The sequence below is a fragment of the Podarcis filfolensis genome, assembly GCF_964270895.1.
Source record: "Podarcis filfolensis genome assembly, chromosome: 3".
NCBI classification, from domain to species: domain Eukaryota; kingdom Metazoa; phylum Chordata; class Lepidosauria; order Squamata; family Lacertidae; genus Podarcis; species Podarcis filfolensis.
In genome coordinates, this window is record NC_139606.1 from 54,349,921 (window position 1) to 54,367,633 (window position 17,713).

Below are 17,713 nucleotides of genomic sequence, written 5' to 3' on the forward strand. Positions count from 1 at the left end.
GGCAGGTGGTGTTAAACATGAATGAAGAGTGCCACCCCCACCCTGGCAGCCCTCATGCTAAGCTTGGCAATGATATCTCAAGAGTCATCAAGATGTACAGTGGTACCTTGGGTTAAGAACTTAATTCGTTCTGGAGGTCTGTTCTTAACCTGAGGTACCACTTTAGCTAATGGGGCCTTCCGCTGCCACCGCACAATTTCTGTTCTCATCCTGAAGCAAAGTTCTTAACTCAAGGTACTATTTCTGGGTTAGTGGAGTCTGTAACCTGAAGCATCTGTAACCCAAGGTACCACTGTATAGGGAACAAACAGACAAAGAAAGACGACAACACTTTCCATCAGGACAACATTTGTTGAGTAACGAATTGTAGTCAGAAAAGCCATTGTTATGGTTGATGGAATTCTGTGTTTTCAGTTTTAACTACAAATACCTTAAACATTGAAATAGAAGCAAAATAGCAGATGAAGCCTTTCAGAGCCAACTTTCGACTGAACTTGATTTATTTATTCACTTGTGACAGAAAAAAATAATTATCTCTCTCCCAGTATTTGTTTCACAAGCGGAAATGAAAGTTGTTAGTAGTAAGTTGTGTTCAACTTCAGCGTTTCCCCTGGAGGGTATATCTTTTGCTAACTTGCCAATTTTGTGTGTTTTCTTCGTTCCCAGTTTCAAGAGCAGATGACTCTTATTTTGCCTTTTCCTCTGCTCTTGTTGCAGCCTCTTCACGCCACTTGGCTTTCTTTGCTAAGTTCCAGCTTGTGAGGGATTCATGGCGTTCAACAGCCTGCAAAAGTAGAGCATCCGCTTCATAGTGGCACAGTGAAATGAACAGCTGAAAGATAGACATTATTCCACATAGGGTGCCCCATGTGCTGGCACTGCAAGTATAGCATCCTCAGAAATTTGACCTGTAAGAGTGCAGAGTGTTGGACAAGGGAGATCTGGGTTCAAACCAGTAGGAAGCTCCCTTTGAGCAATCACTCTCTACCCAATCCCTTGTAGGAGTGGAGTTTGCATGCTACTCTAAGCTCCTTGGAGGAAGAATTGTGTATAAACATAATACATGAAAACCAAGTGGTGGCCCCAATAACCTAGAGCAACCCTGTGCCTTCAAGATGATGTTCCAATACCCATCAGTCACACAGTACGGCTGACAGTGAAGGGGTATGAGAGCTGGAGTACAGCAACATCTGAAAGCAGCAGGGGTGCCTTGTGCCCATTGGGACTAGTAGGGTGGAAGGCTGGGAGCCCAACAGTAGGTGGCGCCAGAGCAAGAGAGGGGCAGAGCTAACAAATTCTAGTTTTGCCTCCATCCCACCTGCTGAATTCTACAAGGGGCAACACTGAGACACAAGTAAGTAAGGAGGCAGGCAGGCAGGTGGGGACTGGAAGACAGCAGACCGAGGTCGATGGGCCAGTGCCCCTTTTGCCCAAATGAACCAGTCTCCACTGTCCTCACTCCTGACGTGACGGCAGATGAATCCTTTGCTCAGCAATATATCTCATTTGAGCACTACTGTTGACTGCCCAGCCTAAGTAGCGTTGACATATCTCGTGCCAAAACATAATGCAATGGCTTGGAAACAAACTGCTGCAGCAGTTGGCCTTTGTTCCGAACAAACGTGCAGGAGTAATAAGTCTGATGGTCACACTGTGGCCCAGATAGTAACAGAACCAGAGTAGATATTTCACAGAATCAAAGCATTGTGGGGTTGGAAGGGTCATTTTGTCTAACCCCCTGTAATGGAGGAATCACAGCTAAATAATTCCTGACAGATGGCCATCCAGCTTCTGTTTTAAAACATCCAATGAAGGGAGAGACCACCACCTAACGTTTAGTTGGAATCTCTCTTCTTGTAATTTGAATCCACTGACACGGGACCTACTCTCTGGAGCTTGCTCCGTCTTCCATGTATCAGCCCTTCAAGATTTGAAGATGGCTATCATATCACAGTCGTCTCCAGGCTAAACATGAAAAGCTCCCTCATCCATTCCTCATACGGCTTGGTTTCCAGACCCTTGATCATCTTGGTCATTCTCTTCCACACACATTCCAGCTTGTCAATATTAAATTTTGGTGCCCAGACCTGGACATGATATTCCAGATGTGGTCTGATCAAGGCAGAAGAGAGCGGTGCTATTACATCTCTTGATCTTTATTTCTAGTTTATTTAAAGGTGGTTTTTGTTTAGTGTGAAGCCGTTGTAACATTAGGCAGAAATCAATTTAACAATTGCTATTTTAAAAAGAAAATTGTATCAAAATCCAGAAGTTTCTCATGGAACAATACATACCCTTTTAGCAGAGGCAATCACAGCAAAGCAAGCCATGATTGTCAGGGCAATCATAATGTAACAGGCCTTTACTCGGGCTTTGTTCCTTGCAGCATCCAGCATCTCGGGCCTGCAAAAGCAATTGGGTTGGAACCAATTAGAGCAGTGTTCTTCAACAACCTCGGGCACCCAAATTTGGCAAGCAATTATGGGAATTGTCTTCCAACTTCTGGGGACGAGCACCCAAGGCTAAGGAATACTAAATTAATGTGTGACATACTGAAATGTTTTTAATTGCTTTGTTTATACTACAAAAGATACAGAAGGACTAAATTTTGGGGGTCTTTTTTAGTAATTTGTAATTAAAGCCATATTTGGTTATGCGGGTGAGAGCAAATATGGGGGGGAGGGCAGGGAAAATGCTCAAAATTGCCTTCCTCATTCCACCTGTTGGATATAATCTGCTGAGCTGTGAACCCTAACCATTTCTATCTGAAAGCAGATCCTATTGAATTCAATGGAGCTTACTCTCAAGTAAGTTTGGTTAGGATTGCTGCCTTACTTGGGAGTGAACACCACTGACTTCTGTGCTTTCACTGAATTTCTCCTGTGAATAATTATTATCAGTAGTAGTATTTATGTATTTTTGTCACATTATACAAAGAAGTCTCAAAGTGACTTAATTGATTGAAATCAATGTGGATGTGGTTTTATGTATGCTGAATTCCCAATAAAGTTTTTGGAACTGCAGCGTCCCTTAGGGATGGACAGATCTGTTCATTTCAGATTCTCATTTTTCCAATCTTAAGTTTAGTTGTTCACATTTCCATATTAGTGTACTTTTTTTTTTTTAGTTCTTGTGAAAATTTATCAGCGGAGAGAATTTCTCTTGGCATACAGATTTTTAAAATGCAATTTTACCTAACACATTTTTACAGATCAGTTCTCCCAAATATATTGCATTTTTGTAGGTGGTTGTCAGTAATATATGCATTTATATGCATATTTAATCCTAGGTTATACCTTTCAGTACACATTACTGCACTTGGCTGGAGAACTGGATTTCAAAATTAAGAGAAATGCAAATTTTTGAAGCATGTTTCTATGTATTTTGGTACACGTATTGCTTTGAAAAACTCTAATTAGGTAGGTTTGGCTTTAAATACAAACCTAATCCAATTTTTCCCAATTCCTGTGAGAATGCATCACAAACAAAATATGTTTGTTATTATAATACCTCTCACACACACAAAAACACTTGCAAAAGCAGCCTTGAATATTGGGAAAGAAGCTTCAGAGCTCCTCTCTTCTCAGTGTGGGGAGACAAGACTGTAGATAAACCTGCGGGCAGATGGATTTCATAGTATTAAGGACTAAATGCATTTAGAATTGAACAAATCAAAAACAGGCCAGCCCATTAAACCCATTAATCTCTAAGTCACTTGCCGTGAGAGGAGCAAAGCACGAACTTGTTGGGTTAAATCAACTAATTGTTATTTCATGGCCCACTAATTGGAACTGTTTTGAAGCGGCAGATCAGTGCCTTAAACCAGAGGCATAAAAAAAGCAAGAGAGACAGACATTATTACGATTCCCTGTAATCTTTCCCTAAATGCAGGATCTAACAGTTTCAGGGGGCCCCCAATTGTTTGGGAGGAGGGGCTCAAAGTGGTCCAATATTAGATTAAAAAATAAATTCAAACAGGATCCCAACTAGTGAAATGTCACAGCTTAGAGCCAGTGTGGTGTAGTGGTTAAGAGCATTAGTCTTGTAATCTGGGGAACCGGGTTCGAGTCTCTGCTCCTCCACATGCAGCTGCTGGGTGACCTTGGGCCAGTCACACTTCTTTGAAGTCTCTCAGCCCCACTCACCTCACAGAGTGTTTGTTGTGGGGGAGGAAGGGAAAGGAGAATGTTAGCCGCTTTGAGACTCCTGAAGGGGAGTGAAAGGCGGGATATCAAATCCAAACTCTTCTTCTTCTTCTTCTTATGAATATTATAGAATGGTAGGAACACTGGAAGTGGAGGGCTGTAGCCAATGTTTGCCCTATTCAGAGTAAACCCTAGTTTGCATCTCACTGCCCTGATGTGCCTGGAAAAAAGGGACACTTATAGAGTCTGTAAATAAATTAAGATTGCCATACGTCCTGATTTTCCCAGATATTACTGGGATTTCAAAGGTGGAATTGACACCTGGCGCCTTGTCCTGGATGTTAGGCAAGTCAATTGAAAAATCCTGGGGTTTGTTTGTTTTTTGGCGTTTTTGTAAAAAACAAACAAAAAACTTGGGGTTTTGTCTAAAAATCTCAACAATTTTGGGGTCTTCCTACAAATTGCAACCCTAAAATAAATGTTGTAATTTTGAGTAATACTGTTAGTACATAAGACCCATTTGTCATTGCAAAAGTATTTGCCTGCTTTCATGTAAACAGCCATGGGAAGCTGCACACTACAACAATCCTTTGCTATTAAAGGTCAGAAAGTTACAGCTGATGATCTCTTCATGCAAACAGGAACACAAACAGATAAAAAGCACAGCGCTTTTCTGTGGTGACAGGGATGAACAGCCAGCAGAAAATGTTACATTTAGCTTATCAAATGCATGTATTTCAACAGGATAGAAACAATGATTTTTTTCAAGGAAATGAATGTGGGAGTAGATGAGTGTACACGAAAAAAATGCCCTAGAAATGTTATTTCATCCTCAGTCTTCTCGGCCACATGTAGCACAGGGAAATGCAAGCCTTTGAGTTGTTTGCCTGGCATTGGCCAAAGCTGTTATGATTCTGCAAGCAGGCCACATCTTTTGCTGTTGTGGCTGCGGCTGCTCTGAAGCGATGGTAACAGAGAAAGCTTGTAGCCTTAAATTCTATCTGAGAAGGGGCTGAAAGACCATGTATTCCCATCCTGCCACCCACCAGGCCCATTCTTGATGCGCTGAGTGAAGTCTGAAAGGGGACTGTAAATGCATTCAGCTGAAGACACTTGCAGTCCTTCCCAGAAATCAAGAACACATGGATAAAATTTAAGAAGGGCTGAGTCAGCACTTAGGTAGTACCTTGCTTTGCATAACCCAGGAGTTGCAGGAATATGGGAAAGTCCTGCCACTGCTCATGAAATTGTACAGACACCAGGACAGTTATCGCAAGAAATATCTCATCGTTCTGTGGCGCAATGAGGGATGGCTGAACCAGTTTCTCTCCATTTTTAACTTCTCAAATCTTCAGTTCTCCACATTTCTACATTGGTTTACTTTTCAAATTTTTTTAAAAAAAGTTCTCTTGAAAATCCATCTGCATTTTACTGCAAATTTCTCCTAATAAACACACTTCTAATACAATTTTGTGCACAGTTTTCCAAGCAATAGAAGACATTTTTTGTATGTTATTTTGGCTAATATATAATATGCATTTTTATGCACACTTTCCTCACATAGGTGCATTTTGGTACACATTGCTTAGCTGGAGACCTGCATTGCAGAATTGGAAGAAATTTGGATATGAAAGATGGCTTGTTTAGGTCCACAAGTTGTTTGGGAAGTGAGAATTAAGTAGGTTCTCTTTTAAATGCAACAAGAATCAAATTTCACCCCCATCCTTGTGCTCAAGGTTAACCTAGACGCTATGATAAGCATATGGCTGGCACTAAAAATGGCCACCATGCATCCAATACCCACTCCATGACGTCCAGTAGAACTTACTTTGTGTCATAATGGTGCAGGGAAAAACAGAAATTTGTAACATCATGCAAGAAGTACAGAGCCTAGAGAGGAAAGTGAGACATGCAATAGCCATTTGGGGCGACAGCAGTGCTCCATTGCAACATCTAGTCTGGCCTTAGTTGCACGTCAGGCATGTAAACCATGGAGAAATCAGGCTGGAAAAAATTAAGTTGACTGTGTAGTTCAGCTGTGCATTGGTGCATGTCTGATGCTAAACTGCCCCATACCAATATCTCACTTGCATATATTGCTTAAGCCTGCTGATATGCAAAGCCATCTCAGCATGATGATTATTTTTTATTAGGGTGTGTGTGTGTGTGTGTGTCACAGTCAACGTGCATGGTGCTTGACAAGTATTGTAAAGTATTGCACTTGGGCAAAAAAAAATGAGAGGCACAAATACAAGATGGGTGACACTTGGCTTGAGAGCAGTACATGTGAAAAGGATCTAGGAGTCTTGGTTGACCACAAACTTGACATGAGCCAACAGTGTGACGTGGCAGCTAAAAAAGCCAATGCAATTCTGGGCTGCATCAATAGGAGTATAGCATCTAGATCAAGGGAAGTAATAGTGCCACTGTATTCTGCTCTGGTCAGACCTCACCTGGAGTACTGTGTCCAGTTCTGGGCACCACAGTTCAAGAAGGACACTGACAAACTGGAACGTGTCCAGAGGAGGGCAACCAAAATGGTCAAAGGCCTGGAAACGATGCCTTATGAGGAACGGCTAAGGGAGCTGGGCATGTTTAGCCTGGAGAAGAGGAGGTTAAGGGGTGATATGATAGCCATGTTCAAATATATAAAAGGATGTCACATAGAGGAGGGAGAAAGGTTGTTTTCTGCTGCTCCAGAGAAGCGGACATGAAGCAATGGATCCAAACTACAAGAAAGAAGATTCCACCTAAACATTAGGAAGAACTTCCTGACAGTAAGAGCTGTTTGACAGTGGAATTTGCTGCCAAGGAGTGTGGTGGAGTCTCCTTCTTTGGAGGTCTTTAAGCAGAGGCTTGACAACCATATGTCAGGAGTGCTCTGATGGTGTTTCCTGCTTGGCAGGGGGTTGGACTCGATGGCCCTTGTGGTCTCTTCCAACTCTATGATTCTATGATTCTAAGAGTACAAACCATGAGTTAGTAAGCCTAAGCATTCACTTAAGTGTGTGTTTGTGATCAAAGTTGTCCTTTTTACAGAGGGCAATAAAACATGCTCTGACACACATTCCTCCTCATTTCCTTTCCGACCTTTAAGTGGAATATGAACCTCGCAGTCCAATGTGGAGATGACAAGAACACATTGTTCACGCAGTTTATAAACAAATACGGACACCATCCGCCTTTGATCACAGTTTGCGTTTCAGATTTCCCCCATGCCCCTAAGCAAAATAAAAATGTCATCTTGTACGTGCGATAAGCTAAGCTTCAAAATCCTTAAGGCCATATCCTGGTTTTCTTCAACTAAAATTTAAATTTTCCTAATGGAAAATATCGTTAGGATTAAGCCTATTTGTAGATCTCTAGCAGCTCACATCTCATCGCTCCAACCGGCATGGCCAATAGTCAGGGATTAAGGGAGTAAGAGGCGGATAGAGTGGTGCAGTGGACCTAGGCACGCAACTGCCTGCTGAGGAGGGCACCTTCTCAAAGCCAGGTAAACACTTGCCCAGCCTCAGGAAGGAAGTGTGAGGGCTCTGACAGGATCCTAGAGTCCTCCTGTCTCCTTCCCAAAGCAAGAGAAGCATTGGCAAGGAGGTGGGAGTGCTATAGGACCCTTTCAGTGCCCTTACACCTCCTTCCCCAAACCCCAGCACAATGAGGACTGGAGAGAAGGCATCAAATGTTGGCCTTGCACAGGGAGGCATATTACTAAGGTCCACCCTGATGGGAGTTGCTCTGTGGAGCACTAGTTTAGCAAGCCATGAGATAGTCAAGTGTCACACTCCTATTGCCTGACTTTTGCAGTAAGAACATAGGCTGGAAAGCTGGATTGGCCATAGTTTCTTATCACACATAAATAAAGCAAAATATAAATACGTGAGTGCATATCTGTGAAAGTTTAGTGCAACTCAATGATGGAAGCCAGCAATTATTTTTGATCTATATGGTGTATGTTTTGATTGCAAGGTTCATCTTGCAGAACAAGGAGAACCGGGGTAGGGAACCTGTGCCTTTCCAGATGTTGTTGGACTCCCAATGCCATCAGTCCCAGCAGCATGGCCAATGGTCAGGGATGATGGAAGTTGTAGTCCAACAACATCTGGATAAAACCATGTCAGCTATTCCTGAGGTAGATGGATAGCTTTGTTTTTTTCAAAAGTCTTCCATTCTCCCCTGTCCTCCCTTCCACTAAAGGATTGTGACTACGTCTAAAATATGGCAGTAGTTTTTCCTCAGCGTAGTGTTTCTAGTGGTTGAATAAAATGAAGTACATACGGGATCCTTGGAGGAATTTCATCTTCCGTTCTGAAGCGTCCAGTCCACAGGAGGATTTTCTTGTCAAATGTTGAGGGTTTGTGTCCGCCAGGCACTTTGTACACCTTCTCGGCTTCAAAATCCAGTAGACAGAACATCGTGTCAAATCACAGCCATGGAAAGGGTAAGGAAATAAATGTCTGTGCTCAGACAGACAGACAGACAGATTTCAGACGCTTCCAAACAACCTCTGTGTGGAGCATTCATCCTGACTTGTTTGCAGGGTCCTTTCCCCATCACTTTCCTTATTGCAAAAAGTCTGATTTATTTTGGGCCAAATCAAGCCTCACTTTCTACTTGATGCTTTTAATTGGAAAAGTCAGGAAGGAACCTGAGAGCTCCTGTATGCATGAGCTCTGTTTCTGTGTTATGGTCTCCCTTCCTCCCTCTCTAGAGGCCTGTTCTGAATGTCCCCAAGGCTTTGAAATCTATTCCTAGAGCAGGCATGTCCAAAGTCTGTTTCGGGGGCCTAATCCAGCCCCCATGGCAGTTTATTTCCTGGGGTAAAATCCTAAAAAAAACCTCAACAACTTCAATCCTTGAAAAAGTTCAATAACTTTGGTTGGTCCCTTGGTTGGCCCCCATGGCCCTTCACTTCATCAAATCTGGCCCTCTTTGAAAAAAGTTTGGACACCACTGTCCTAGAGGAATATCATCCTTTTCCCCTTGCTGTTTGTCTTCACTACAAGTAAGGGTACTCTTTTTTAAAAAAAATGGTATTGGGCCCTCTGAGCTTGAAACCAGCACAAGACATTTTGCTGCCTGGGACAAAGGATAAAATGACACCTTTCCTCCATTCAGTTACAAAAGCCAGCTGGACTGGCAGCTGAATCGTACTTCAGCACTGTAAATGGGGCAGTGCCCTCCACTGTATCTGAAACCAGCAGGTTAGCATAGGGCAAGCTGCTCTGGCCAATAACGTCTCCCCCACTGCTTGCTACCCCTTTTTTTTTTTTTTTTTTTTTTATAATATATTTATTAAAGTTTTCAAATAAAGCATATATTAGATAAGCACTTATCATTGTCCATTTAACATCTCTCAATTGTTACATGGGACTCCCCCACACCTCCCGCATACACTTACATCATTATTAAATTAATTTCAAACAAATTATCATTTAACTCATCTTAATTAATAATCTTAATTTGGTTTGACATATAATTCAGCCTTAAATCTAATTTAATGGTAGACAATTGTCTGCACTGGCATCCAATTCAGCACTCAGCCAAATTACAATATTTTTGTAAATAAATCTTAAATTTCCTCCAGTCTTCTTCCATCCTTTCTTCTCCCTGGTCTCGAATTCTGCCGGTCATCTCGGCTAATTGCATATAGTCCATCAGTTGCATCTGCCATTCTTCCACAGTGGGTAGCTCCTGAGTTTTCCAATTCTTGGCAATTAATATTCTTGCTGCTGTTGTTGCGTACAAAAAGAATGTTCTGTCCTCTTTTAACACACTCTGGCCGACAATACCCAGGAGAAAGGCCTCTGATTTCTTAGTAAAGGTGTATTTAAACACCTTTTTTAATTCATTATATATCTTCTCCCAAAAGGCCTTCACTCTAGGGCAGGTCCACCAGAGGTGAAAAAATGTTCCTTCATTTTCCTTACATTTCCAACATTTGCTATCAGACGAATGGTATATTTTAGCCAGTTTAACAGGGGTCATGTACCATCTATACATCATTTTCATCACATTTTCCTTCAACGCATTACATGCAGTGAAGTTCAGCCCAGAGGTCCACAACCTTTCCCAATCTTCAAACATAATATTATACCCAATATCCTGCGCCCATTTTATCATTGTTGATTTTACCATTTCGTCATGTGTGTTCCATTTCAGCAGCAAGTTATACATTCTTGAAAGTACCTTAGTCTTAGGTTCTAACAGTTCAGTTTCTAACTTTGACTTTTCCACTTGGAATCCTAGCTTTTTGTCATTTTTAAACACTTCTTTAATCTGAGCATAGTGTAACCAGTCTCGCACTTTGTCTCTCATCTTTTCTAAACTCTGCAATTTCCAGTTGTCACCATCCTTTTCTATTATCTCCCAATATTTTGGCCAGTTGGCCTCCATATTGGCTCTTTTCCGAGCCTTAGCCTCCAGGGGTGACAGCCACCTCGGAGTTTTATTCTCCAGTAAGTCTTTATATTTTGTCCAGACATTAAAAACTGATTTTCTGACAATATGGTTCTTGAAGGCCTTATTTATCTTAGCTTTATCATACCATAAATATGCATGCCATCCAAACGCATTATTAAAACCTTCCAAATCCAAGACATCCGTATCTTCAAGAAGTAACCAATCTTTTAACCAGCAGAAAGCTGCAGCTTCATAATACAACTTTAAATCTGGCAGGGCAAAGCCCCCTCTTTCTTTCGCATCTGTTAATATTTTAAATTTGATTCTGGGCTTTTTGCCCTGCCAGACAAATTTAGAAATATCTTTCTGCCACTTCCGGAAGCACTCTGTCTTGTCTACAATCTGCAGTGTCTGAAACAAAAATAACATTTTTGGCAATACATTCATCTTGATGGCAGCTATTCGGCCTAACAAAGAAAGTTTTAGTCTTGACCAACTATCCAAGTCTCTCTTAATCTCTGACCAACATTTTTCATAATTATCTTTAAATAAACTCAGATTTTTTGCTGTTATGTTTACCCCTAGGTATTTAACTTTTTTAACCACATTTAGTTCTGTCTCTTTCTGAAGCTGTTCCAACTCAATATCTGTCATGTTTTTCCCCAAAACTTTAGTTTTTTGCTTATTTAACTTAAATCCTGCCACTCGACCAAAGTTTTGAATCAGTTGTAGTACTCTTTTCAAACTAGACTCCGGCTCCTGTAATGTCAGAACTAGGTCATCTGCAAAAGCTTTAAGTTTATATTGTTTCGCTCCGACCTGAATCCCTTCCACCAACCGGTCCCCCCTAATCATATTCAGGAGCACTTCCAGAACCGAAATAAACAGTAATGGGGAAATCGGGCAGCCTTGTCGTGTACCTTTTTCAATTTTAAACTCTTCTGTAACCACATTGTTAACTATCAGTTTAGCCTTTTGTTCTGAATATATTGCCTCAATCCCGTTCTCAAACCCCCGTCCCACTCCCATTTCTTTTAAATTCCCCTTCATAAATTTCCAAGAAATGTTGTCAAAGGCTTTCTCCGCGTCTATAAAAATTAAAACTGCTTTAGTGTTTATGTTTGTTTGTAAAAGTTCCAATATGTCTATGATGTTCCTTGTGTTAGTAAACATATGTCTGCCCGGGAGAAAGCCTGCCTGGTCTTTATGGATTATCTCACTTAAAACTTTCTTAAATCTTCGTGCCAAAACATCTGCAAATATTTTGTAATCCACATTTAAAAGGGAGATGGGACGGTAATTCTTGAGTTGTGTCTTTTCAGTTTCTGACTTTGGAATCAATGTGATAAATGCTTCTTTCCACGATTCAGGCGCCTTCTTCCCCTCCATTATTTCATTACTGACCTCCAACAAAGGTTGTATCAAATAATCCTTCAATGTCTTATAGTAGTTAGAGGTCAGTCCATCTGGCCCTGGTGATTTGCCCTGTTTCAGACTCAGGATGGCCTGTTCAATCTCTTGTCGTGTTATTTTGCCATTTAAAATTGTTCTATTTTCTTCTGACAGCTTTGCTAATCCATTTCTCTCCAAAAATTGTGTAATCTCTATTTCATCTTGTGGCCCTTGAGTATATAACTTTTTAAAATACCTCTGGAAGCACTTTCTAATCTCTCCCGGGTTCTGAATGTTCCTTCCTTCAACCTCTAAGTTTGTTACTGTATTTAATCTTTGTCTCCTTTTCAACTGCCAAGCTAGCAGTTTCCCACATTTATTTGCCGATTCAAAAGTTTTTTGTTTCATTGTTTTAATCTTCCATTCTATTTCCTGATTTATCAGCTTGGAATATTGCGCCTGATAAAGTTTGATTTCTCTCAGAATCGGTTGGGACTTCGGGTTAGATCTTAACTTCTTCTCCAACTCTTTGATACTTTCCAGAATTTTATCTTTCTTTTCATTTTGCAGTCTTTTCTTTAAGGAATTCTGTTGAATCAAGAACCCTCTCATCACAGCTTTACTTGCATCCCAGATAGTTCTTTTTTCCACCGTAGTGTTCAAATTAATCTCAAAATAGTCCTTTAAGGTTTTTTGGGCCTTCTTTACAATTCTTTGATCTCTAAACAGGCCATCATTCATCTTCCATCTAAAGGAGCCGATTGGGATCAATGTCATATCCATTCTCAAGGCGTTATGGTCGGAGCATGTTTTGGGGCAGATTTCCACCTTCCTCACCTTAGGTGCCAGACTTCTAGTTATCCATATTTGGTCGATTCGTGTCCAAGTCAATTGAGCTTCAGAAAAGAATGTTCCTTCTCTTCCCAGGGGGTTTCTAACTCTCCAGATGTCAACCCAGTCCATATTGTCAGTCATTTCAAAAAAGGTCTTAGGTAGTCTTCCCTCTTTAGTAATGTTCTGGTTCTGTGACTTATCCATATTTGTTGATACGACCCCGTTCATGTCCCCCATCATGATGACGTTGTTGTAATCCAGATAATCCAGCATGATCTCGTGCAACTTCTTATAAAAATCCGATTTTCCTTCATTTGGAGCATAAATTCCTAATATCAAAATTTTTTCTCCTTGATACTGTACTTCTATTGCGAGGATTCTTCCACTTTCATCTTTAAAGAGAAATTTTGGTGAAAGGCTCTCTTTTGCATAGATCACTACACCTCTCTTTTTAACTGTATCCGATGATATAAATTCTTGACCAAGCCTTTTATTTATTAACACCTTTCTATGGAGCCTAATCACATGTGTTTCTTGTAAGCATATAATGTCCAATTGTTCCTTTTTTAAAATATGAAAAATTTTAGACCTTTTTTCGGGACTGTTACAGCCATTTATGTTCCAACTCAAAAGCTGCAGAGACATCCTGGATAGGTCTGGTTATTCTTTCTGGGGTGGTACCTTGTTCTCCGGTCCTTGAGGATCCGAGGGGGCGGGCTCCCCTGGAAGTTCTGGCGCTGGCAATCCAAGTCCTTTGTGGAGGTCTTCTCCGTGTGCTCCCAAAAACTTGTCTCTATCTTCCACTGTTTTGATTTTGATCTTTCTCCCTCTGTAGGTAAAGGATAATCCTTGTGGAAACTCCCACCTGAAGATAATTGCGTTGCTTCTCAACAGTCTTGCCAATTCCGTGTAGTTAGATCTAAGGTCCAGCAACTGCTTAGGAATGTCCTTGTAGATTTCAATTCTCTTGCCCAAAATGTCTAGTGACTTTTCGTAGTGCAGGCCCAAAATCTTGTCCCTTTCCTCCTTTGATCTCAGTGTTATCAAACAATCTCTGGGCTTCTCTGTCCTTCTGACTCTGCCAAGCCTGAAAGCAGATACAATTTTAAAGTCTTTTTCCTCTAACTTCCAAAACTTGGCAAATTCCTTAGTTAGAAATTCAATAAAATTATCTTCTTCCACCTCTGGTATTGACCGTATCCTCAAGTTGGTCTCCCTGTTTCGCAGTTCTGTCATCAAAAAGTAAATCTGATGTTCTCCAACTTGTTTGCTGAGTGGTCTTACTTCTTTCTCAAGTTCTTCCAATCTTTGACTAGTATCTTCAGCCAGTTTACGATTTTCACCTACAGCCTCCTTTAATTCTCCAATAGACTGGGCATTCTGTGCAACTTGTCCAGTCAGCTTATTCAAGCTTTCTGTGTTCTGTTCAATTTTAGCTGTATGCAAATCAGCCTTCTTGTCCAGAGCCTCCAGTTTCTCCAAAATTTTCTCCAAGACAGAGCTACTTGTCCCTGAAGCCATATCTCCCAGATGCAGCTCCTCTGTCTCACCCTCCCCTGCCTGTATTAGGGAGGCCGCCTCTATGTCTGGAGGCAAAGTGGAAGGCAAGGCCGGCACAGAAGATCTACGCTGTGAGGCTGCAGATAAAGTTAGAGTTGTTTGTTTAGTCCTTCCTCTTCTCCTTGCGCCACTCATTCCAAAGTTATCTGTAATCCAAGGTCAATCCAAGTTGTTCCCATGAGAAAGCAGAGTCCCAGATGCAATAGTCAAACAGAGGCCGGGAAAGGGAAAGTAAAACAAAGTCACTGCTGTAAGTCCAAAATCCTCTAGAGGGAGCTTAATACGTCTTCAGGGAAAAGATCAAATCCAAGTTAAACTTATAAATTTAAATCCATGTCTATCGCCTCCACAATGTATTATTTTTAGCAGAGTAAAACTTAAAGCAAAACAGTGTTTCTTACAGTGCCTTGACTGCAACAGTTTCAAAGTATCCAGTTCCAACTCAGAATTTTTCAAAACCTGAATTCAATGTATCCAAAGTTGCAAACTGGTGCTCATCCAGGCAGCTCCAGCACCAGAGATTCTTATTTATTTTATAATCCACTGGTACCACAGAAGAAGGATATCAGTGCACCCCGAATATGACCAGCAAAAGTCAATAGCTCAAAGTCTTTCACTCAGAAAACTGCTTTAACAGGGTGCCAGCATTTAGTTAACGCATAACTTTTTGTCTCCACTCCTCCTGCTCTTTGCTTAAAGTTCAGTATAGCGGGAGATGGGCTTCCTGCTTATCCTCACTCCGTTTTCAGCCAGATTTCAACTTTTTAAAAAAGTTTTAAAAGTTTCATAAAGTTCTCAAAAAGTTTCAGAAAGTTGACAAAAGTTTCAGAAAGTTTTCAATGTCCAAATTTACTCACGGGTTGTAGTTTCCAAAGTTCAGAAAAGTTGCAGGAAGAAAGGACAGCGCTGGCCGGCAACAGCAATGCGGCTTCACTTCGCTGTTTGCGCAACGACCCACAGCGCCGCTACCCCCTCCGCGATCCGGAGCCCCTTACGGGGTCCCTTCAACGTTTTGGGGGCTGCTTCTGGCGCCCGCCGGGTCCCGAGACCACAGGCTTCTGCCACCTGTGGTTTTTCTGAATGGGTCTCCGCTTCGCCGTAGCGGACGACCCGTTTACAGCGGAGCTCCCTTCTCCTTACTCGGAGAAGGCAGCCATTACCGGTCGCGCCGCCTCCGGAAGTCCTGCTTGCTACCCCTTTTGTGCCAGAGGCACCTGCTTCACTCTGCCTAATGGTAGGGTCGGACATGTTGAACAAATGCCCTTCCCAGCTTGCTCTGCCAGATCATTCCCCTCCCCCTGCTGCTGGTTTCTTTGTTGTTGCCACTGCTTCCTGTTCAATCATTTTGGAGTAGCTCAGTTTAGTTACAGTGGTACCTCAGGTTACAAACACCTCGGGTTACAGACTCCGCTAACCCAGAAGTAGTACCTTGGGTTAAGAACTTTACCTCAGGATGAGAACAGAAAGTACTTAACCCGAGGTACCACTGTATTTCATTATGCATTTGGTGTAAAACAAACAAACAAACACAGAGAGAGAGAGAGAGTTAGATGCTTTGTAGACGCTTTGGATCAAAAACAAGATCCAAATATTCCCATGCATATATATGAATAAGGCATGAATGTAAAATTCAATCCACTATAGATTCTATTTTTCTGTATTGTTATTGGTCTTTGCACGTTGGTTTTAGAAATGTTGGTTTGTGTGTGTATGTGCATTGTAAGTCACCTTGAATCATTTTTGGAAAAAGGCAGGATATATATATATATAGGAAATAAAAAACCCCAGATATACTCTGCATGCTTATAGTGGGGTGCTGCTTATGCCAGGTCAAAACATTCAACCCCAAAAAAGTTTTAAACCATCATTGCAACTGAGCTGGGCACAATAACTGAAGCAAAGCTTTTCAAGTCAATAAATACAAAGAACTCTAATTCGGATGTAATAAATACAGTGGTACCTCGGGTTAAGAACTTAATTCGTTCTGGAGGTCCGTTCTTAACCTGAAACTGTTCTTAACCTGAGGTACCACTTTAGCTAATGGGGCCTCCCACTGCTGCCACACAATTTCTGTTCTCATCCTGAAGCAAAGTTCTTAACCCGAGGTACTATTTCTGGGTTAGCGGAGTCTATAACCTGAAGCGTCTGTAACCTGAAGCATCTGTAACCCGAGGTGCCACTGTATTAAAATCAACCATCTCTCTCTCTCTCTCTCTCTCTCTCTCTCTCTCTCTCTCTGTGTGTGTGTGTGTGTGTGTGTGTGTATGAGAGAGAGAGAGAGAGAGAGAGAGAGAGAGAGGGAGAGAGAATCTGCACCTGCACACAGAGAATTCCCACAGGGATCAATAGAATCCTGTCTCCCTCTTTCTTCCAGTGCACTTTTAGGCAACACATCAGGGCCAGCCCTGCCATTAGATAAGATGCAGGAGCCACCTTGAACAGCAGATACTGGAGAGTGTTGTTGGCAGACCTCCCTCTCCTCAGGGCTGCCATTAAGGTCAGAGCCTAAAATCGTCTAACTGCACCACTGATGGGATCTCAAAATCAAACTGGAGGGTGGTGCGTTAACAGTCCTTGCCAGCTACTCACTTGAGCCCGGTGCCCCCGAGCTTCTGTTCTGATCCGTGCAGGACAATGCTGTGGAGCCCAGGAGCCCCGGTCCTAGAGGCCGGCGCACAGGAGCACTGAGTTGCCCCGCTTCTGCCAGGAGCCGCCCAAACTGGACACGGATGCGGGTCCCGCTTGCAGCCAGCATTGCGAGGGCAGCCCGTTTGACTGAAGAAGGAAATCAAGCAAACCCTTTGCTTCCCACGAGTAGTGTCCAAGCTGCAAAAACAACAACCCAGAAATGACATCCAACTCCTCAGCATCTGCCTTTATCATCTCTGGAACCGCCTCTCCATGCCTGGGAACAGCAGAAGCGATTTCCAGTCTCCTTGATCATTTGCCAACCTTTCCTCCCCTCCTCCTCCTCCTCCTCCTCCTCTTTTCCTGTGTTTCTCCATGTTCCAAATGAAAATTAAAAAGGGATCCCTTTCCAGGTTTCCCTAACCTTCGCTAGAAAACAAGGTTGATGCTGCATTTTATTGTCTTTGTTGCATTTAAATTAGTGGGGTTATTTTGTATTTTAATACAGTATTTTGGGGAACATAGGAAACTGTTTGCTACAGAGACTGTTAATTGTTCTAGCTCATTACGGTCTACTCTGACTGTCAGTTTCTTTCCAGGGATTCAGACAATGAATTCTCTAAGCCCTACCTGTAGATGCCAGGAATTAAGCCTGAGACCTTCTGCTGGGGGTGGGAGAAAGATTTGATTTAGCTTGCATTTAAAGGCAAACTTACTGAATTTGCACCTTCCAAAACGCTACATGAACCAAA

The 17,713-nt window shown here is 42.0% G+C and overlaps 1 protein-coding gene across 1 annotated transcript; it reads right to left on the reverse strand.

The window, feature by feature from the left end:
• Positions 1 to 482: 482 nt before the first annotated feature.
• Positions 483 to 17,230, reverse strand: FAM162B (family with sequence similarity 162 member B). The gene is made up of 4 exons (XM_083608708.1): positions 16,923 to 17,230; positions 8,424 to 8,535; positions 2,295 to 2,403; positions 483 to 784 (listed from the first exon to the last, which is right to left on the reverse strand). The coding sequence occupies exons 1-4, from the start codon at positions 17,086 to 17,088 to the stop codon at positions 686 to 688; spliced, it is 486 nt and encodes a 161-aa protein (XP_083464834.1). The 5' UTR covers positions 17,089 to 17,230; the 3' UTR covers positions 483 to 685.
• Between the last annotated feature and the right edge of the window lie 483 nt (positions 17,231 to 17,713).

Excerpts from the sequence above, each read along its gene's own strand:
- FAM162B (XM_083608708.1), bottom strand. The coding sequence starts at position 17,088 with ATGCTGGCTGCAAGCGGGACCCGCATCCGTGTCCAGTTTGGGCGGCTC. Across the intron at positions 8,536-16,922 it reads CTCGGGGGCACCGGGCTCAA|CCGAGAAGGTGTACAAAGTG; the intron begins GTGAGTAGCTGG and ends TGGATTTTGAAG. Across the intron at positions 785-2,294 it reads TGATTGCCTCTGCTAAAAGG|GCTGTTGAACGCCATGAATC; the intron begins GTATGTATTGTT and ends CTACTTTTGCAG.